Source organism: Mustela putorius, unplaced genomic scaffold, assembly GCF_011764305.1.
Source record: "Mustela putorius furo isolate JIRA1106 unplaced genomic scaffold, ASM1176430v1.1 tig00000743_pilon_pilon_pilon, whole genome shotgun sequence".
Taxonomy (NCBI): domain Eukaryota; kingdom Metazoa; phylum Chordata; class Mammalia; order Carnivora; family Mustelidae; genus Mustela; species Mustela putorius.
This window is the reverse complement of record NW_025421464.1, coordinates 9,502,336-9,525,512: the sequence shown is the minus strand read 5'-3', so window position 1 is coordinate 9,525,512 and position 23,177 is coordinate 9,502,336. Positions and strand designations below refer to the sequence as shown.

General features: G+C 42.9%; 1 protein-coding gene across 1 annotated transcript in view; it reads right to left on the bottom strand.

The window, feature by feature from the left end:
• The window catches only part of TOP1 (DNA topoisomerase I), a 97,740-nt gene extending 83,172 nt beyond the window's left edge, over window positions 1-14,568 (bottom strand). The window contains exons 1-2 of the mRNA XM_004746432.3: window positions 14,266-14,568; window positions 13,919-13,943 (exon numbers count right to left, since the gene is read on the bottom strand). Of these exons, the coding sequence (XP_004746489.1) occupies window positions 13,919-13,943; window positions 14,266-14,298 (58 nt within the window). The 5' untranslated portion in view covers window positions 14,299-14,568. The remainder of the gene's footprint in view (window positions 1-13,918; window positions 13,944-14,265) is intronic.
• Window positions 14,569-23,177: the final 8,609 nt, after the last annotated feature.

Here is a 23,177-nt window from a genome sequence, read left to right as displayed (position 1 = left end):
GATGCTCAACAGGAAAAGGTGAACTTCAAAACTTAATTTATTCCACTGGTTCTGAAACGTTAGTGTGCATCACATCACCTGGCTGACTTGTTAAAACATCACTGACTAAGACCCTATTCAGAGTCTGAATGAGCCCAAGAATTTGCATTTCCAACAAGTTCTTAGACAAAGCTAATCAGGAAAACACATAAAAACTACTGTTCCATTCAAATCCTCCCATGTCAATCAGTGCCATCAGTAGCTAAAGACCCCTAATTTAATCTCTAAAGGTAGTGACCCGCCATAGATAAGATCTTCAGCCTACCACTAAAATGTACCAGTAACTCCACTTACCTATTAATGCTCTGCCTTAGCCATTCTAGGGATATCACTATGAAAACAACCTCTTGCTCTTTGTGCTCTACTTAGTCACCCAATCCTAAAAGATGACATCAGGATCAAATAATGGCTTGTTAAACATGAAGGAGGAGAAAGGATTAGGATTCTGATGAGATACATAGTAAAACAGCTGCAAAAGCAGTTAACTATCTCTACTATTTAGGTAAATGCTCACTGAAAGGCAGAAGATATTGAGGATAAATATCAAGCTTCTATAAACATATACTGAAAAACACTGTTCTGGTCCCTCAAAATCAAAAACAAAACCAACCATAAACTGAATAGCTTAACCAACAGAGTACCTTAACCAAACAAAGCAAAACACACACACATCTTTGTCAAGTAAGACAGTGAAGTCCAGATGGCTCAATTTCTCCAAAGATAATTTGTGGTCAGCTGTATTAATCAGAATCAGCCGGGATTGTTAAATAAATATTTAAAAACGCAGATTTCTGGGGTAGCTAGGTGGCTCAGTCAGTTGAGTGTCTGACTCTTCTGACTTTGGCTTTGGGTCATGATATGAGATCAAGCTCCTCCACACCTAGCATGGAACCTACTTAACATTCTGTCTCCCTCTGGCCACCCCCATCCCTGAGTGCTCTCACTCTTTAAAACATAAATAAATGAATGAATGAATGAATGAATGAATGAAATAAAATCTCAGTCTGTGCCACTAAGGAATCAACTTAAGAGTCCTAGGAATAGGTCTTTTTACCAAGTGCTCCCAGGAGATTCTTAAGCATATTAGCTTGCAAACAAAAATGTAGGATTCCTGACTCGCTGTTGGTGGAGTATGTGACTCTTGATCTCAGGGTTGTGAGTTCGAGCCCCACACTGGGTGTACGATTACTTAAAAATAAAATCTTAAAAAGAAAGCAAACTTAGGACAGAGTTCTCACTTTTTCTCACTTGATTTTCAACCAGCTAATGGGCTAGAAGAGAGAGGGGTCCCAGCTCATAATTAAAACATTTGTTGAAAGCATCTGTACTATCCATACAGGATGAGATAGTGTTATTTTACACTTCATACATCGTAAATAACCGAAACATGTAAATTTCTCCAGTCCAGAATGAAAAATTGGAAGAAGAGGACAAGAGAAGCTCAAAGCCAGAGAAAAGTGGTTGCTTCTGACTTGGGACTGCAGACAGATTTCAGGAAAATGGAAGGGGAATATCCATAACTATGCCTTCAATGTGGATTAGCTGTTGCTAATCCCAAAAGGAGTTTACAATACTTAGTGCCTTCCTAAATAAATCATAAAATGGAGAAGGGCCATTTGCATACTTATGCAAACTGTACCAAATTCTAAAGACTAAGAGATACTCCAGAGTAAAAAGGAATACTTGAACAGAACAAAACAGGACTGCAGACTTGTGGGAGAAGAATACACACTGAACTTTATTCCTGGAAGATAGAGCTGCTGCAGAAGGACCTTTAAAAAAAAAAAAAAAAGATTTTTATTTATTTATTTGACGGGGGGGGGGGGATACAAGCGGGGGAGGGGGAGAGGGAGAAGCAGGCTTCACACTGAGCAGGGAGCCTGATTGGGGGAGGGGGGCCTCCCAGGGATCATGACCCAAGCTGAATGCAGACGCTTAACAACTGAGCCACCCAGGGGCCCCAGAAGGACATTTTTTTAAATCTTAGTCAAGTTTTCAGTAAGTGTACTTTACAAAATTAGCTTCTCTTTTGTACAATAGTACCTACTGACATGCATATTTACATATGTGCCATCGGTATGGATCCTGCTTAATATTCTGGTAGTCTTTTTTTAGTTAAAAAAAATTTTTTTTAAAGATTTTTATTTATTTATTTGACAGAGAGAGAGAGAGATCACAAGTAGGCAGAGAGGCAGGCAGAGAGAGAGGGGGAAGCAGGCTCCCCGCTGAGCAAAGAGCCTGATGCGGGGCTCGATCCCAGGACCCTGGGATCATGACCTGAGCTGAAGGCAGAGGCTTAACCCACTTAGCCCCCCAGGCACCCCAATAATCTGGTCATCTTATACCAACATTTCTACTGTTTTCAGTCACTTATGGATCCAACTGAATCATATTGAACTATAACTTTAAACTATTGCCCTAAAAACTTGAGCTCAATACAAACACTATCTGACATAAATTCCACAGATTAGCTCCAGTCCTAAAGAAGTTCTATAGTATTTTCAGGAAAGAGGAAAAAGTTTGGCTTCTTGTTTGCCCCACTAGAATCCAATTTTCTACAGAGCAAACAACCATACTTCTGCTAATAGACAACCTTCCCGACATTCTGAAATTAGGAAGGTGTAACCATTTGTAAAGGACTATAAAGTTCTGCTGAAGTTCCTATTTTTATATCACACTGCATTTAAGGGAGAAGGGAGGTGATTTGATTTTTAAGGGGGGAAAAAAGTAGTAATTATGGTCAAACAACCACCAGCTGAACATGCACAGAGGACACTAACCCAGAGACCTCTCAGAGCTGGGGCTGGGGGAGGGTGAATGGGGGCGTCTAGCCTTAGAGAGCTTTCTGCCTGGAGGTCATGTAAGAAGCCAACAGTTACAAAGACTAGACAACACATGTTCTTCATCCCTGCTTTTGTCTTCTTTCCTGGTTAACTGGAACCATGAAAAACTATGAAACAGATCCTGAGGTATGATCAATTCCCCGAAAGACTCTTGTTTCCTTATTTCTGATGTTAAACAGCAAGAACTAGTGACACTGCATTCATTCTTGTGAAGACCCACTGATTATAATAAGGCATGTTCAGTCTAACATTAGTCTGGATTACTTTTCCATATTCAAATCATTTTAAGTAATAACACTACATACTCTGAACCTTTCTCTGAGGAGTTTAACAGGTTTCATATCAAGACACTTTCATGGACTGGAAGCAGTAACAATACTAATATACTTAAACTGCTCCACAAAATTAGTTTCCCAGGACTTTAAGTACTGAGTCTAATCTCTTAAGATTTTAGTTCTTCAAATTTATGAAGATGGTGATTTTATACTCTATTTCAGGCAATTCAGTTCAAGGATTTAAACCATTTCAAGCAAATATTTGAATTAGCTATTGTCACATGTTTTCTCAAACCGAATTGGAACATTTCTAGTCACTGACAAATCTACCTATTCAGGAAAACCTGAAAACTACTTTTCTAAATCTTATGTAATACTGCTGATACAGAAAGATATGGGAAATACACAGTACTTTGAAATTCTATTCTAGGTGAAATAACTTAATGAGCTTAAAGTTATCCTAAAAGAATTTTTTTTCCTTGAACAGTTAAGAATTTGGATATCTTTGGAATTAAAATAAGGTCCTAGGCTTCCAATTTTTGCAAGGAGGGAAAAAACAAACAAGCAAAAAACCTTTTAGATTGGCAATGAATGGAGACATCACTCTTTCACTGATTTAAAGTATTAACTGCTAGAAAGAACCTTCCATCTCTATTCAGTCTGGTATGTCAGGAGCCTCTGTGAAATATGGAATATCAACAGAGGAAGTGAGTTATAGACCTGCAAGTACTAACTTCAAAATGTTTGTTCTGGGAACCATATGGACTTGTCTTGTTGATCTAGATCTAGTCGTTACTGGTATTTACTTTCTCAATGTTTGAATGAATAAATATGGCAGCTTATATTTTCCATTTGCAATTAAACATGAAATTTTTTATTTTCCTGAGTAGATCTATAAATATTACACCATCCCAAGTGCAAACGGGGAAAAGTTACTGGCTGCCAAAGACTCTTAAACTGTAATTTAAATGTGAGAAACAAAGTGGTTTGTACACAGTCACAAAGTCTTACCCATCTTGAGCCTCCCCCGTCTGGATCCACAGCAACAGTTATCATATTCAAAGCTCCCTAGTGACCCTCTCCCTTGGGTAAAATCTCACAATACACAAATTCAAAAATTAAAGTCGTTCCCTTTGTACGAAAGACTAAAAAAGCAGGGCACCTGGATGGCTCAGTCAGTTAAGCATCTGCCTTCAGCTGAGGTAGGATCCCAGGATCCTGTGTTGGGCTTCTTGGTGAGCAGGGAGCCTGTTTCTCCCTCTCCCTCTGCTCCCCCTGCATGTGCTGTCATATGAATAAATTAAAAACAAAAACTAAAACTAAAAAAGCAATCTCTGAAAAAGGTTTATTTATATATATATTTATTTATTTATTTATTTTTAAGGATTGGCAAGGAACTCAAAATTCTGTACTAAGCTCCACCTTTCCGACAGTGATCCTCACATGCTCTTTAATCCTCAATCTTGTGAGTTAAGTATTAGACCTAGTTTACAGGTAAAGAACTAAGGCTTGGAGATTAACTTCTTGCTACTGAGCAGAAGCACAAGAACTCAAATTCAAATCTCCCTGACTCAGTATCTGTCTCCTCCACTCTATCATGATTGATTTGGCTGGGACACACACACGGACAGGGACACACACATACACTGACACAAAAACACGCATGCGACCATTCACATTCTGAATCAGAGAAAAAAGAGGAGAAAGAGGCCTAAGTTCTGAAGACTTTAAATTCAATTTTGGACATTCTCACAAAATGAGGGCAATATAGCCATGCACTATTAAATAATCACTTTTCTGCAAGATATTTTTCTCCGTATACTTTACAAACCATATTATTCCTGAGATGTTTATCTTTAGAAAACTTTACCTTTGAAGATTCTTTAAAATTAGACCCAATTTTGAAATTATTTTCACTACCCAACCTTTAAGTGAATACTGTGTTTGAAGTCTGCTCCTGTTGTGATGCTGCTATGATAATCCTTCTGATCAAAGGTGTATCTACTAAGATCCACCCGCTTAATCTAATGGACATTAGTAAACATATCCCACAAATGATTTTGGCTTATTTTTCTTTTAAGGAGCACTCACCATTAGCTAGACTTATGAGCCATTACTGAAATTTCTGCTTACCAAATTTTTTCATGAAATCTCCCAAATGCCTATACTCATGTGTAACTACTAACATGGAGTTCCCCATTTAAATTCTTATTCCTAAGCTTTATTATTTAAGGCATTCTTGTTGCCAAGAATTACTATTTCACAGAAGTTGAGTTGGTCCCTTTAAGCAATATATAAATCAATGAAAAATTAAGGTAACTCTCAGATGCTTTGAGACTTCACAGTTTAGAAATGTTTTGGAGGATGGGGTGCCTGGGTGGCTCAGTGGGTTAAGGCCTCTGCCTTCGGCTCGGGTCGTGGTCCCAGGGTCCTGGGATCGAGCCCCGAGTTGGGCTCTCTGCTTTCTCCTCTGTCTCTGCCTGCCTCTCTGCCTACTTGTGATCTCTCTCTGTCAAATAAATAAATAAAATCTTTGAAAAGAAAAAAAAAAGATGTTTTGGAGTGGGGCACGGGGTGGCTCAGTGGGTTAAAGCCTCTGCCTTCAGCTCAGGTCATGATCCCAGGGTCCTGTGATTAAGCCCCGCATCAGGTTCTCTGCTCAACAAGGAGCCTGCTTCCCACCCCTCCACCCCCAGCCTGCCTCTCTTCCTACTTGTGATCTCTGTCAAATATATAAATAAAATCTTTTTTAAAAACTGTTTTGGAGGGAAAAAATAAATATTTTTTAGGGGGAGAAGACAATAGTGGCCTTTAAAAAAACATGGTAACACAAGACATACTGAGTTCTGTCGTTTAAATAAAAAATTACAAATAATGAACTTGGCATTTCACTTACTAAATGCATCTAATAAAGACAAAGTTCTGGGTACCTTTTTTAAAACTGAGATATAATTCACATATAAGTTCTGTATCTTTAAGAGAAAATCCATAGTTCTACTAAAAGGCTGAGAAATTAGCCACAGCAATATAGTTTCTTCATTTCTAAGCCCATCCCCTCAGAAAAAGAAGCTCTTTCAGCAATGACAATCTTGTCTTATTCTTATACTTAGAAAAATGGGAACCACGTACACATTTGGCTCCTTCTTAGCCTAAACCTAGATACAGATAACACCTTTCCTTTTATAGTGGTTGTTAAATAATCAGAAGAGATCAGTGTATGGTTGTGAAGTTTATGGAGGTAAAGACTCAACCAACTCTAGTTATATGCTACTGTTCACTATGTAACTGTCAGAAAATTTAAAACGTTATCAGGGAATACTAGTGAAGGAAGGAGCCACCAACATCATACCTGAATCCTAACATTCAAAATGAAGATCCATTTCAGAATAGAAGCTGTCTGACCGAAGTTTAAATTTTAAAATGTGGGCAAAGAGGCTCTCTATAGCGGCACCTGGGTGGCTCAGTGGGTTAAGCATCTGCCTTTCGCTTGGGCCATGGTCACAGGGTCCTGGGATGGAGCCCGCTTCGGGCCTCTCTGCTAGTTGGGAAGCCTGCCTCCTCCTCTTTCTCCGCCTGCCTCTCTGCCTACTTGTGATGTCAAATAAATACAATCTTTAAAAAAAAAAAAAAAGAGGCTCTCTATATACTTAATTAAATTTCAATAGTTGGTGAAGCATAGAAATATCATCCCCATCTATACATGACAAAACAAGCTTTAACAGCCAGAGTTAAGTTTCTTACTAAGAATAGGGACTTATTTAGATTTTTCTACTCCAATTTTCTACTTACCACAGCTGCTCAAGATCATTATCTTCCCACAGCCTCCCTCTTCATCACTTTTACCCTTTAATATCAATCTGGTTCCAGCCTTACCTCCAAAGCATCTCTTTTAAGACCTAGCTCCCCAGATGCCAGGGGTCTTAACTATCTCTACCAGCACATAATTAAGGGCAGGCTGTGACATCTCTCACTAGAAGCTTACCAATTATAGTCTGGGATTTCTGGAATCTAGACCAGGCAGGATGCTAAGGGGAGCTGAGAAGGTGTAAATGGCAAAGTTTTCCTTTCTTGGTCTCAGGTTCACCCATAAACCTATGCAATCTCTACTATTCCCATTAAATTTAGATTTAATTAATACAAAAATGTGATGTCTACTAAGCTCTCAAAATTTGTTCCTTTCCTCCCACTTCCCCTTCTACTCTGTAGCAAGAGATCAGGTAACAGAGTACAAATGAAGAGGCTACCTTATAGGAGCTGGATAAAGTAAGAGGTCTTAGCCAATGAGATCCCCTAATTTACTCATCCCGAAACCTGCTAGGTTTATGTCTTCTGCCCAACCGGTATTCTGTTTATAAACCTTTATCAATCTGGGCATTCTTTTACAGCAACAAGATTAAAATATGGACTTTAAAGAAGTGGCAAAAGAGTACATTTCTAGTGTACTCTATCGTAGGACTAACCTTCACTTAAAGCATCTGGGGTGTGGGGGGCGGGGGGATAAACTCCAAATAGCCAAGGATATCTCCTCCAAGACAAGATCCCAGGCATCTATCTTTGCTAGACTGTGCTAAGAAAAAATACAAAGAATACGGAGTCCAAGAGTTGGCAGATTTTTGTTCTTAAAACATAGGAAAATGTCAGAATACCCAGGGATCTATGAAACTTGTTCTCAACAAGAAAGACCAAGAGAATTAAAGACCCCCATAATGCTGACTGCTTTAACACCTTTTGTTGGGAGTCTATCTAGGGGTATCTCAGGAATGCTAATGAATGGGAGTTCTCTGGGTCCTTAAGTCTACAGAAACAAAGTTAACTTCAAAGACTCAGAGGGAAATTAACAGCCTAGTAGAGATACATCTTTACCCTAAATCTAAAGGAGAGGGCATGAGGGAGATGTAAATAAAAATATCTACTATAAATTCAGGAAAATTCTCAATAACAGTACACAAAGGTAAAGGCAGCAAGCAGGGAGATAACTGAATAGATATAAAAATTTAAGCCAACAAACTGAAAATGAATACCATCCAAAAAAGAAATTTAAACCTTAAGCTGTCTTTCTCCCTTAGTTTCTTTCTCTACTAAAATTTAGAGACTAAATAAATGACAGATAAAGGTAGATAAATAGGGTTCCAGCTTGATGGTATTACAAACTATAAAGACATACTTGAGATAATCAGTAAAATCACTTCTCTCCCAGTATGAAAAATACTTAAGACTCTTTCTTGAACATACAGAATAAAAAATCACGTTAAACAATATCCATTTGCAACTATTTCAGCAAACTATCATTTCCTATAGCCCTACCAAAAATACCATTAATATCTAACATATTTTACAAGCTTTTTCCCACTTAATAATAAAGCCTAGGCTACCAAGATACCCGCCCCCCCCTCCCCCAATCTTTATCCCCCTCAACAGTACCCAGGCATTGGTGCTATCAACTCAGAGCATACAACACACACGAAGATAGGCAGGTTGGGGGGGGGGGGGCTGGTGGTGAAATGCTAATTATTCCTTGCCTTGTTAGATTTCCTACATCAGTAACTGGCCTGGAGCCACAGAAAGGAAGGCTGTATCTCAAAATTCATATAAAAGGCATGGAAATACAGAGAAAAGACTTGTTCCAACTCTTACTACTCAAAGTTCAAACACAATCTGAAAACTTCCTTTTAAACACAATACCTCATTCACATCTTAAAGGCCAGTTAGGAACTTCTCCCATCCCAACCTTTTTACCTTAAGAAGCCATATTCTCAACAGTTTGCCCAAATGCCCTTATTATGCAAAGTTAATGTTCAAAATAATTAAGGAGATTATCTAAAACACAGGACACAGAAAAAGTCACTCAACTGACTCTCCCCCATACAAGTGCAATGAATTGACTATATTTTAACATTCTTCCAAAGGGCTTTTTTTTTTTTTTTTAAATCTCAGGGTCCCACATCAAATATTCATTTAAAGCATTTCCTTAGCCTCATTCAAAACTAAACAATTACATTTTAATCCATTTTTCCAAATAAAGCCAAAACTTCACTGGAGTTCAACATGGTTTCACATGGTAAGTATGAAACCCCTCACAAAAACATACTTCTGTGGTAAGAACTTCGGGTTTCAGGAAAATTAGTTTTATTTTGCACTGCAAGTACGGCAAAATTTTGTTAAAGACCCATAACATATATATGCATTCATACCCAACTAATATGAAATAACACACACAATTTCATTATAATCCAAAGGCTCCTTAAAATGAAACCTATCCATAAAGTACAAAAGAATCGCTTCCCATACCCTTACCAGTAGAGAATAACTGTTACTATAATTAACATACACACAAACCTTTCTCAAACATTTAGATTTAAAAGGCTGACAGTTTTTGCATCCGTCCCCCATGCTGAAAAGAAACAATCAAAAAATCCCAATGGCCGGGGCGCCTGGGTGGCTCAGTGGGTTGAAGCCTCTGCCTTCGGCTCAGGTCATGATCTCAGGGTCCTGGGATCGAGCCCCACATCGGGCTCTCTGCTCAGCGGGGAGCCTGCTTCCTCCTCTCTCTCTCTGCCTGCCTGTCTGCCTACTTGTCATCTCTGTCTGTCAAATCAATAAATAAAATCTTTAAAAAAAAAAAAAAATCCCAATGGCCTAATTTTGGAATATAAGATTTAAGACATGTTAAGAATCCCTGGTTCTTGTATACTGTATGAATGGATACCAATTTACTAAGACCCAGAACAAATTAATGAATCACTCTTTCAAACTCTCACAATTCCTCATTTTTATGCTGATGTTTGTTAAAGAAAAAAGCTAGACAATTCTTTTTTTTTTTTTTTTTTGCTGCTATTGGTTAAAATGAGATTTGGGAACTAACTCTGGATTTCTACTTTCCATTTTATCTACTTACCAAAGAAAAGTATGAGCTGGAGACATCAATATCACCTAGTTTTCACCTTTCAAACTATGAGGTATTTCTGTTTCTTTAATAACTCCTAGACATTCTAGTTTTACCAGAAACATCTGAATCTAAAATTTGTTTGATAACTCTGATATGCTAGTAATCGAAAAAGCACATGTTGACAAGCAATTTTATTTCATGTCTAAGTGTAGTATAAAGAGTCCACAGCAGTCACTAATTATGAAAAGATGCCCCAAGGAGTTTGGTTGTAGAAGGAAGAGAAAACACCAGAGCCCGATGTTTTAAGTGTTTCTGGATTGGGCAGGAAGATGTGCCAGATTTCATTTGAAGGTACCATCAGTTTGCAGTTTTTAAAATGTGATGGGAATTTCCAGATAGACACATCATCAATCTTCCCACCTCAATCTGCAACTAACACACAGAAATATAACTATTTGTTACCATCAGAAACAATTTATATTTAATTCCTCCATACAACCTGAATCCATTAAGCTAACCAGAATCAAAACAACAGGATGTCAAACTATGATCCCATATAACATTAGACTAACTAGTCACTAATTTAATTAAGCCTTATACTTTGCTCATCCCTGGGAGGGAGGAACCCCACAAATCCACAGTAGAGAGGCAAGTCCTTGAAACAGCAGAAGGATCACTAAACCCCAACATGACGTTACCATTATCAACTCCACAGATAGCTCGGCAGTCTGCACAGTACTGTAATAATGACTCAGCCCCACTATGGTTAGTGCTACCAACACTTAGAAAGGAAAGAGGTAGGTAAAAGATTATGTACAGTTTCTGCTCCTGAAACTCCAAGCTCACTATCAATACTTTAAATACAAACGTGCTTCACAAGTTACAGATTTTTCCTAGCAGTTGAGTATGGGTCAGAACGTTCTAAATTCTAAACGAAGAGCAACAGTTTTAATTGCTGTAAAGAATGAGCTCAAAAGCGCAAAAAGTCTTTTAGATCTTAAGGGATGAGGGCAAGCAGAATGAGGGACGTTTGCATATATGAACTTGCACAGTTAATCTGTAAGTTGGGTTAAGTCCACTTAAGATCATGTTTAAGCAAACTCTTCTTAATACAAAGATCAATAATGACATGTCTGAGTATCATTAATCACATTTTTATTTTTTAAAAACTGTCTTTCATAGTTGCATATATTAATCACTGCTTACCAGGGTATTAGTTAATAGAGCAAGCACATAGTTACTAACATTACATCTTTCTTCTAGACAATATCTGCAAAAATCATTACTCCAGTGTCAGACACTTAGGATGGTGGAGAGGCAGTTAAAAGTGCTTTTTCTCTTGAAGAAGTAGCTTTAGTTAAAAAGTAAGCAGATAACAAACAAACCCTTCCCTCTCATATTTATCAGCTTTGTAAGAAAGTAGAGATGTGCAGCTTTTAATTTTCTCATACTTCAATCATATATATATATAGCATACTGGCTAAGCTTGGGAGCTTTGGAATGCCAGACTCACCTGCCTGTGAGCAAGCTAATAAACATACCTAAACCTCAGTTTCCTCATCTGTAAAATAGAGTTAATAGTACTTAACTCATAGGGTCCTTCGAGGATTAAATCAAATTAGGCAACCCATGGAAAGACTGGGAGGTTGCGCCAGGCAGACACTAAGTATTCAATAAATATTAACAATTACTGCAATTACAAATGATCACATTCTAAAAGTCAATATACTCAGTTTACTTCGGTTTCTATAAAAATGGCATCAAAGATCAATAATCTACGCAACCTACAATCATCACATATTCAATAATTCCTTTGCATAATTTAAGTGAGAACCATGGAGATTAATTTTCTGAAGAGAAAGGACTAAACTTTTCTTCCTTACTAAATACACGACCGACTCAGCTGAATCTTAAAGTCAAAAGAACACTTTTCCTGGGTTAAGCTCCTACCTTCCTCCAAGAGAGGTAAAAAGGACGCTTTATATCCTCATCTGCCACACCCTTTCTTTGCTCCCACGTCCCAAAGAAACATCTATTACTTTTTGCAGTTTTCTCAACTGCAGGGGACTCATCACCCTTTTAAAATCCTGACAGGTTAGCTAAACATAGTTAAGAAATACTCCAACTCCTGACACTCACCACCTAGTCTTGCACAACACTCACCTCAGAAGTCACCTCCTCTGAGAAATTTCCCCACGCGCAGACAAAATTAAGTCCCCTAGTTTCTCAAAGCATTTTGGGTGTACATACACCTCAGCACCTACCTTATAATTAACTAATTTATGTCTCTCCCAATAGACTAGATTGAGGCTGAGAAGCATTGTGACCAAAGGTTCAGCTCTAGCACTACACACAGTTTGGCACATATTAGGTGCTCAAGAAATGTTACACTTTAACCACACTTCTTCCTAGCAGAGTCACATCTCTTGTTAGATGCCCCACTACAAATCTGAACACAGGACTGCTCTCAGTAGAGCAGGCTAACACGATGGACTGCTGATTACAACATCAAAAAACCTACTCATCAGCTTCTCCCATTGGAGAGGTTCCCGGAACCCGAATTCAATTGAGCAGGATTATGTACCATCAGAATCAGTGGGAATTCCCAGCACACTACAGAGGATACCTTCTCCTTCAAAAAGACTGTTGAAAAGCCCACAGGGTGGGCTTTTTATTGGGGGGAATCTTCACTGAATAACTGAAGTGGAAATACTCAAAGAATAAATGCCTTAATTTGGCTGAAAAGGGGTCAAAAACGTAGAGATCTGGGAAAAGCAAGCTAGCTCTTAATTCCTGAAAAACAGCGGGCTTCTGAAAAAGAACAGGAAACAGGGGTGGGTGCTGGCTACTGTTTCAATAAATAAAATCTTTTTTTTTTCTTCCCCACAGCCCAAAAGAAAAGGCCAATACACCAGGTCCAGAGGAGAGGCTCAACAACCTTTCCTCCTGACAAGTACACTAAGCCGCGGCTTAAAAAAAAACAAACAAAAAAACAAAAAAACAAAAACAAAACAGTGTATTAGGAACCTCAGCCACCAGGAAAAGTTCTAGTCAGGAATACTTTTTTTATTATTTTTTTTAATCCATATGCCCGAGTCAAACATGTACATTGGAAGGCCCACAGAGAACTTGCAAACTTTCTGAAGGGAGGTACTACTACTACCTTTGCAAAGAACACAAGTTGGGAAAAACAACCTCAAAATATGATCAACTCCACAAAGGGTGGCTTTAGTTTTAGAGCCCTACTTCCCCTCATAAACATCTTACACCCCCACTCCCCACCCCCCACAAATCAACAGTTGCCGAAGGGTATCTTTCATTCTGGAAAACAGAAAAGGAAACAAACAAGCAGCAGAAAGGGAATAACCCCCAAAATAAAGTTCTCCTTGGAAAAACGAGTAACAATCCCGTCTGCCACCCTTCCCTCTCTGGTGAGGTCTGTGATTTATACGGCTTTGCTCTGCAGAAAGCTCTTTCTGGGCAGCTCAAGGAAGGAGCCGAGGGAGGGAGAGAAAGAGACACAGGCACAGAAAGGAGAGGAGAGAGAAAAAGAAAATGGCGCAGAGACTAAGTCCCGACTGTCGACAAGGCGACTTTCCCGGGAGGAATCCGGGCCGGGAAAGGCTGCCCGAAGCCCGGCGGCGGGCGACGCCGGGTCTCCGTTGCCCCCTCTTGGGATGGCCGCGATCTGGGGGGGCTGGGGTGCCCGGAAAGGGGGTCCAGAGGCGGCCCGATGGGAACAATGGGGCCGGTGAGCGAGGAGCCGGGACTTAGTCTCTGGGACGCCATGTCTGTCCTCTGCCCGGCTCCGGCCCGGCGCGGGGTAGGCGGCCGGCAGCTGGGGGACCCGGGGTCGGGGCGGGGGGCACACTCACCATTCAATCGGAAATCCGCTTCAATCTGGAGAGAGAAAACGAGGGACTATGAACAAACAGGCTCCTTTCACCCCGCGGGAGGCGAGCGCGCGGGGCCGGGGGCCTAGTCCACCCTGAGCCCCGGGGATAAGGGGGCCCCGGGAACGGCCGTAAGGGGCAACCATCCACCCAGTGTGTAACTTCGCGGCTTTCGCGCGAGGCCTAGGGCGCTCAGCTCCGCCGGCCGGCCGCCTCTGGCTGGGGGCTCCGGCCTGTCACAGCGGCCGGGCCGGGGCTGGGGCCTGGGCCGGGGGTCGCGGAGGGCCGGGGCGGGGCTGGGGCGCCGGGAGGACTCGGCCGAGCCGTACCTGGGAATCGTTGTGGAGATGGTCCCCACTCATGTCGGCCGGAGCTGCGAGCGCGGCAGGCGGCGAGGGGCCCCGAGGCGGCGCAGACGGTCGGGACCGGCCTGTGCGGGTGGACGGGGGCTCCCGGAAGCTTCCGGAGGCGCGGGTAAGCGGCGGCGGCTGCGGGCCTGAGACTCCCGGAACGGCCGAGACGGCGACAGCGGCGGCGACGCTGACTGACTGCCGGGCGGGCGGCGAGAGCGGACCCCAGCAGTTGTGTAACAGCCTAAGTTCGCATTTCGGCTCACTGCGCCTGCGCGGCCGCTTTTAAACGAGACGTCGGCGACGTCAGGGACTCGCGGAAAAGAGGCCGAGGGTTGCGGGGCCCGCCCACCTCGCGCTTCCAAAGGGGGACCTACTTTGCATCGCAAGCTCCGCCCCCCAGTCCATGCGAGCCGCTGTGATTTGCATAAGGAGCCGACTCCTCCCACGTCCGCCCACCCAGATCAACCTTGCCTTCCTCTCCCGGCGCCTTTTCTCGGAACTCGTACTCCTCTGCCAGGCAGTGCGCAGGCGCAGCCGGGACACCGCCCCCGGACCCCGGCCGGCAGCGCGGCCACGTGGTGGGCCTTTAAAGGCCGCGGCGGGACTGCGGCAGCCCCGGGCTGAGCTGCTGTCCCGCTTTTGCATGTCTTTGCTGCTGAAAATACCTTGGTACCCCAGACCTTTCACCAGCTCCTTTTCGCTCGCTAAAGGTACCCTTAGGCCACCTGGAGGCAGGAGCTCCCTCCTAGTCTTTGTCCAGGCCTTCCAACATTCTGGATGGTTTCTCTACACTTCTTAAAATTTATTTTTAATTTTTTAACCAACCAAGGTCTAGTTTAGCTCCAGTTTTGAGCCGGGTCCATGTAGTCCTGGGTCACGGGAGTGCTGACTTCATTCGTTCATTCCACAAACATTGAGCATCTACTGTGAGCCAGGAATTGTGCTGAAAAAGGGGGGGGGGGTGAATACAAAAGGCCAAATGGAATGGGACCTCAGGGTAAACAGAACCTGGCACGGCCCATGGCTGTATCCTTAGCAGCCTATGGGGCAGAAGTGAGATGAATAGGACGAAGAACTGTCCTTTATAGAGCTCCTACTGTGTTTTCTGATCTGAATCTACAGGGTAGCTCTGTGGGGCTATTTTATTACACTGTGTCAGGGGTAAGTGACCTACAAACTCCTGTCTGACACCTACAAGTGGATACCTCACAAGCTTCTCCAGGGCTGAATTCCCATCTTCCTCCACCCAGCTAGAAAAGCTCCACCCTGGACATCTTCCTCCTTCCTTTCTCATTAGTCCCGCTGACTGCATCTCTTAAACCCATCTACCTCTTCTGCCCACACATCTGTCAAAATCTGCATTATCTCTTGCTTGGATTATCATAATATATACTCCTAACAAGGGTCCCTGCTTCTGCTGTGGCCTTCTCACAAGCTGCTAGCCAACAGTAGCCGAAGTGAACTTTTTCTTTTTTCTTTCCCATAGTGAACTTTTCAACTTGCAGATCTAACTTATCCCCTTCCCACAATACTTCCCATCACGCTGGTATAAAGCTCAGAATTCTTAAAGTAGCCACCAGGGGCCTACTATATAATCTGCTTCATTCAAGTGTGACGTTTGTGAATTTTGTCAAATCTATTAACCACTTCCACTATTATACTTAATATTTTAATTGATCCCCCTCTTTACTTAGCTTCCTCCTAAATAATATCTATGAAATAATAATGTCTATGAAATTGTTCACCGATAAATACAAAGAGTGTCCATCCATGGACCGTTGAAATTGTCTCTTATCACATCTAGTGGTGAGCACTTTGGGGTTAATTCTTGTGAATGCGTCAAAGTTCAACTTTAATATCACTTTCTCAAAGTGATCCCCCCTCCCACATTCTCTGACTCTGTCTTTCCTCACCCAGATCAAGTGCCCCTCCTAGAGTGTCTTTTTCTTTGTAATACTTACCACAATTGTTATTAAGTTACTCAAGGGAGTAATGAGTGATTTTATGTCTATCTTCCCGACTGAACCAAGGTTTCTCTTGGTTGATGCTTCATCTCCAGCATCCAGCAACAGATACTACAGAAGAGACATGCCATCAGTCATGAATGAAAAGCAGGGTAATACAGTGGTCAGGGGCACACACATGGAAGTCAAGCCAGTCTAGTTGTGAATTCTGCTCTGCTGTTTATTAGCTGTATAACCTTAGGCAGGTTGATTAACTTCTCTGAGCCTCAGTTTCCTTCTCTGGACAATGATGAAAATGGTGGAATTTTATTTGACTATCAAAAAAAATAATAATAATAAAGTTTCTAGAGAACACACTGCTAGTAGATACTGAATTTTGGATTTAAACTCAGGTTTCCCTGACTCCAAAGCTTTGTTTTTACTCTCAAGCAATCTGCCAGAACCAGTTTCACCTTGTTAATGGTGTCTTTAGGTAGACTTCCCACCTCAGGATCAATCCTAGGCCGACAGGTGAGGCATTTTGATTCTATCTGTTTGTTGCAGTTAAGCCAAGAGAATTCAAGGACTGCCTTAGGGAATAACATGGCCTCCTAGGACTGCTTTACTGCCAGTCCCCAAAGCCCAGGGAGAATCTGCATTTAATTTCTAGGTCCCTCCAAGGAAGATCTGGGTAGGCATAGAAACAGATCACAGTCTCCGAAATGGCATAGCAAGTGTGGTCCCATGCCCAAACCTGGAGGTGTACAGGCATCTTATCATAGGTTGAATTTCTCTGCCAGCATGCCTGACTGGCAGTACACAGAGGTTGATTAGCTTACCCAAGCTCACGTGGCCACTCTGATCCTTAACACCTCATACCAGTGTCCCCTAGCACTTGAGAAAATGAAAGATAGTGCATAGACAAATACTTTTACTTTAATTGTTATATGTATATTTCCATGTGTATGAGATAAAAATATTTAGCCACCACATCAGATCCATGATTTTAAGGATATAACTGTTAAGAACAAGACTTTTAAAAAGTTGGTTAATTGGGACAGTTGGGTGGCTCAGTTGGTTAAGCATCTGCATTCAGCTCAGATCATGGTCCCAGGGTCCTGGGACTGAGTCCTGAATCAGGCTCCTTGCTTAGCAGGGAGCCTGCTTCTCCCTCTGCCTCTGCCTACTGCTCCCCCTGCTTTGCGTGTGTGCTCTCTCTCTCTCTCTGGCAAATAAATAAATAAAATCTTTTTAAAAAATTGGTTTATTGAGGGGTGCCTGGGTGGTTCATTTGACTAAGCATCTGCGTTCAGCTTGGGTCATGATCCCGAAGCCCGGGGATCAAGCCCCACATCAAGCCCTACATCAGGCTCCCTGCTCAGTGGAAAGTCTGCTGCTTCTTCTGCCTCTCACCCCATTTGAGCATGCTCTCTCTCTCTTGCTCTTGCCCTGTCTCTCAAATAAAAAAATAAATAAAATCTTTTTAAAATAAAAAAAATTAAAAGTTGGTTGATTGATTTAAATAAAAATATCAAATAATATCACAGAGGGAACGTATAAGACAAACTCCAAGAAGGTCGTAGGCAAATAAATGAGGCTTGGGAAAACTCTCTTTAAATCAAGGCTGCTCACTCATTCATTGACTGTCCCAGCCCCTATAAAAATAACTAGCAGATGACAACTGATGTTGCAGGCCTGTTTCCAAAGTATGCACTCTGAAAGGTGGATGATTTATAGATATTCCAGTAAAAGAAGGGCTCCATACACACACATATTGTTATGATTTAAAGCAAAACAGTTCTTTTCCCATAGGACTTCTCAGATTTGTGAACGCGCTAATACATATGTGAATCTTAAAGAGAAGGACATGGCATGCAACATCTCCAAAACGTACGTGTGCTCAGAAGCCCTTGTTTCCACACTACCTTTTGAGATAGGGCTCTTTGGAAGGACCAGACTTCATGCCACCTGCTCTAGGTTGTCACCCAAGAGTCAGCCGGCATTCATTTGCTTCTGAGTCTGTTAGGATCGTTCTTTATGACTTTGGCCCAACTCCTGGCTTCCAGAGACGAACACCGAGAAGGTTATCTGAACAAGCTCTGCTTTTCAGGGAACTGTCCCTTCTGCACATCATACACATATGTACAAATACGCTGCTGTCCCTGCGGCTACAGTTGTTTGAGCCAGGCCGACTCAAGATGAGTCACTCAGATCAACTTCCTTGAGACTTTGGAGCTGGGAAGGAGGGAGTGGTTTGGTTTCAGTTCTGTGGATGGATCTACAGTATGTACACTGGGGAGCTGCCCTGGTGGGGGAGAGAAGGAGAGGAGGAGAAGAGAAGGGCTTGGTGGAGTTCAGGGCTTTGGTTCCTACTATGTACTCAGGCCTTATTTCACTCCTGTTCCTGTACCTTGAAGTTAATTCCCAATTAACTCAATTAAACTCCAATGGGTTGCTTGAGACCAGGAGCTCTGGGTAATAGTCCTAATCTATACCTGACTCCTAGGTACTCTTCAAGGCCTGTCACCCTTTGGCCCTAGCTTTGGGCCCCTGATATTAGGCCACCTGGATGCCCTTCCCAGCATTTTGACCCTGGATGCTGGCACAGTCTCAGTTCTGCCAGTTCTTGGGCAGCAGTAGCTTCTGGAAGTCCTCCCCACCTGTAGCACCTTGTTTAAGGACCTGCTGCCTTTTTGAGGTTTGGACACCCCAGAAAGGAGACACAGATTAGCGATTCCAGTAACAACTGGAAATATCCTCTGGCCACTGTAATTAAACAGCAAAGTTGACATTTGTGGAATAAAAGAAAAGAACAGGAAAAGTGGCAACCCTTGAGCCATGGAATGATAGGACAGCAACAAGAATGTAGGAGCCTGGCCGTCTGGCTCAGGGCAAGGGGGAGAGCTCACTTTCATGTACTTCCTTTTATCTTCCTGCCAGAAGACATCCATTCTGTGATGAGGACATTTATGCATTCAACCAATATTGAGGAATGAGGAATGACGGAGTGGGGACTAGGTGGTAGATAGGAACTCACTACACCTTGAGAGTATAGCTCTTAGTAAGACCTAATCCTCATTTTGGAGGTCTTCCTAGTCTGATAATGAGACAGACATATTCCCCAACTGTTACCATAAGATACAGGAAAGAACAGGGAAGAAGCGGCCAGCCACCAGTTGCTGTCATGGGGACAATATGAGGAAAGGTCTCCAGTCGGACACCATTCCTGAAAGACAAGAAGGGATTGGCCTGTGGAATAGAAGGGAAGGTGTTGCGGCAGGAATAAACCATGAGGAGGTAGAGAGTGATAGGCATGAGAGTAGATGTGATCAGAAGGAAGCAAAGGGTACAGGTGAAACACACATGGGGAGGAGGCTGGGAAGGTGGCGAAGCCTCTCCCAGTGACTGTGGAGCCATTTCAGGGTGAGTGGATGTGAGAATGACCAAGGGCAGCAGAGTGGGGACCATCTGGCAGAGCTGGCACTAGAGACAAGCAAGCTAGTCAGGAGGCCCATGGAGCCTGTAGCAAGTGTTTCAGAAGCATCATTTACCATGGCGAGTCCCTGGGAAAGATTATCAAGATGCAGTCTGTCACAAGGGGACAGCCCAAGGAGAAGTTGTGTCGGTGGCTCTATCCGACGTTCCCTCTCACAGAGTGTGCCTGTTGGGATGTCCTGGGCCTGCTCAGGTTCAGCTGCTTCCAACCCGAGGGCAGCAGGTGTGGAGAGGCAAAGAGGCAGAAACCAGGGCTCCAGGAGATACTGGAAAATTCTGGGAGTGAGAGAAACCCCAAGCTGACCTTTTTAGAGAGCATGACTCTAAAAAAAAAAAAAAAAAAAATGAAACAAAAGTGGTGGGCTGGTTTAATAATTAGTCCAAATCAGGGTTTTTTTTATTTGCTTTTTTTTTTTTTGGATTTTATTTATTTATTTAACAGAGACACAGCGAGAGAGGGAACCCAAGCAGACGGAGTGAGAGAGGGAGAAGTAGGCTTCTTCCTGAGCAGGGAGCAGGAGTGGGGCTCGATCCCAGGACCCTGGAATCATGACCTGAGCCGGAGGCAGATGCTTAATGACTGAGCCACCCAGGTGCCCCATGGTTTGTTTGTTTGTTTTTTAAGATTTATTTGTTTATGAGCGGGAGAGTGAGTGTGCATGGCGAGGAGGGGCAGAGGGAGAGGCAGAGAAAGAGAGTCTTGAGAGGACTCCCCACTGAGCACAGAGCCCAACGCAAGGTTCAATCCCATGACCGACCCTGAGATCATGACCTGAGCTGAAATCAAGAGTGGGATGCTTAACTGACTGAGCCACCCAAGCGTGCCCCCAAATCAAATTTGCTTTCTGTCTTATTTCCCATCCCTTAAATACTGTCGATCTGACTTCCATTCTAAACAGAGACTTACTACTTTCAAAATAGAATACCCTCATTCTCCTCTACCTCCTTGCAGCGCTCAGTGATGTGGATGGGCACATTCCCTGGGCCCATTCCATTTGGCTCCAATGACCACGAACTCTCTTGGTTTTCCTCCTGCCTCTACCAATGCCATTCTCTGCACTTTGCAAACATCCCCCAAGCCTTCTGCCATCAATCTCTCCTCTCTCTACCCTCCTCCTGGAAGTTTTACAGATTCCATATTGACTTCAGTAGATAACCTCTCAAATGGGAGTCTCTCATCTTGACTTCTCTTTGGAGCTACAGAAAAAGCTACCCATCTGCCTGTTGTATATGTCTGCTTGATGCCCCCCCACCCCAGTCCCATGCCTCTGAGTTCAACTCTTCCCTGAACTTACCTTTCCCTTCTATGGTCACTGCCTGATGAAATAGCTCCACCTGCTTCCAGTTGTAAAGGCTTAAAGCCTGGGAACCTCTTGAGTTGATCCTGTCCTCCATGTCCTATTAATGCTACAACATCTGAGAGTGGCTAAGACCTGTAATTATTTGTTTCTCACTCCCTAGGATTCTCTTGGCATCTACCCCTTCGCTGCATTTCTCTCTCTCTCTCTCTCTCACACACACACACACACACACACAGACACCACAGATGCAAACTCCAACTACAAGCCAGGTACTCTGCCTAGTGCTAGGGATTTAGCCATGAACTAGACAGATGTGGTCCCAGCCCTCAAGGGCCTGGTAAGTGGGACAGACAAGAGGGCAAGTAATTGCCATCTACTGTGACAAGTGCACTGGGGATAAAATAGTATGTTTGTTGTGGGAGCCCTTTAGAGGAGCTGTCATCCCAGAATTGAGACAGGCAAGGCTTCTCAGTGGAGATGACATCTAAAGGGAGGCCTGAAGGTGGGACCAGAAGTTGGCCTGGTGAAGGTTAGGGCGGATAAAGAAGGCAAGTGGAGATGAGCACTGGAGGTTGAGGAACATCAGATGAGCAAAGACTTGGAAAGCGGGCAGAATATGGTTCACTGGGGGAGGTTTCAGTAATTCAGGATGGCTGAGGGGCAGAGTAGGGCATGGTGGTGAGAGATGACACTGGAGGGTTAAGCAAGGCCTAACGAATGCAGGGTGTTTTGTGTTGGTTAAGGAGTTTGGAATTTATCCCGAGAGAGATAGGGCACCACTGATGAGTTTTAGGCAATAGAGATTCATAGTCGATATGCATTTTAGGAACTATCACCTACAATATTAAGAAATGGATTTGAAGTAGTCAAGATTAGAGACTTATTAAGCCACAAGGAAGAAGGTTGATATTGCCATCCAGGCAAAAATGATAGTGAGAATGGTTCTGATCTGCAAAACCATGAGGACAAAGAGAATTGTATGCATTTGAGGGATATTCAGGACAGATGGCTGATGTATCAACAACTGAGTATACATGTAAGAGAAAGGGAGAAGGGCAGATCAAGAATATGGATGAAGATGTCATTCACAAAGGCAAGGAACACTTGGGGGTGACCTGGTGCGGGGGAAAGATGATTTCAGCTCTGTACATTAACTCTGAGGTCAGCCAAGTCAAGATGTCTAGTGGACATCTTGGATATTTGGATATATGGGTTTGGAGTTCAGGGGAATGTCAGCATAGGGGTGGTACCTGAGGTCATCAGACTAGATGAGATCATCTGGAAGAGCCTGGAAGAAAAGCCTTATTTTAGAGATGGGCCTGAGTTAGGAAATGAATAGCCAGTGAGGAAGTAGAGCTTAGCAAGTTTAGACAAGTTGTTCAAGAGATTTAGCTATAAACAGAAGGAGGAACATAATGCAGGAATTAGAATAACCTGGAATTAAGAGGGGTTTTGTTTATTTTTTATTTGTTTATTTGTTTGTTTGAGAGAGCACAGGGGGAGAAACGGGGGGGGGGACCGGAGAAACAGATAATCTCAAGACAACTTTGCATTGAGCCAGAGCCTGACACGGGGCTGATCGCAGGCTCCTGAGATCGTGACCTGAGCTGAAACCAAGGGTTGGACGCTTAACTGAACGAGCCACCCAGGTGTCCCTGTCTGTCTGTTTTACAATGGGCAAGACACACTCATATCTAACAAAAGGGTCTGTTGATTTCTAGTAGGGTCTGTTGAATCATCCCAACCCCTTTGATAAAATACTAGCACAACTGAACTGATAGGCCTCCTTACCTTTCTGGGTGAGATAAGGAGTTAGGTCCTTTTGGAGGGACCTGCTTCAAATCTCACCTCCAATATTCTGGAGACTTTCCCACCAGAACTCGCTCGAGGATTGACTCAGAGAACTTGTTTCTCAGGATGGCTCACCCAGGCCCCTGGGGATTGTCTCCTCCCAAAGTCCAGTTGTGCAGGCTCTGTCTCTATCTTTCCAGGACTCCACTGCAGGTGCTAAGGATGTGGTCTGCCAGATAGCTACTCTGGTGATGAGCTAGAGAAATATACCCACAGTTCACGGGGTGGACGTTCCTCCTCAGATTCTCTGATGATGCTGTCAAGTTTTGTTTTGTTTTGTTTTGTTTTTAAGATTTTA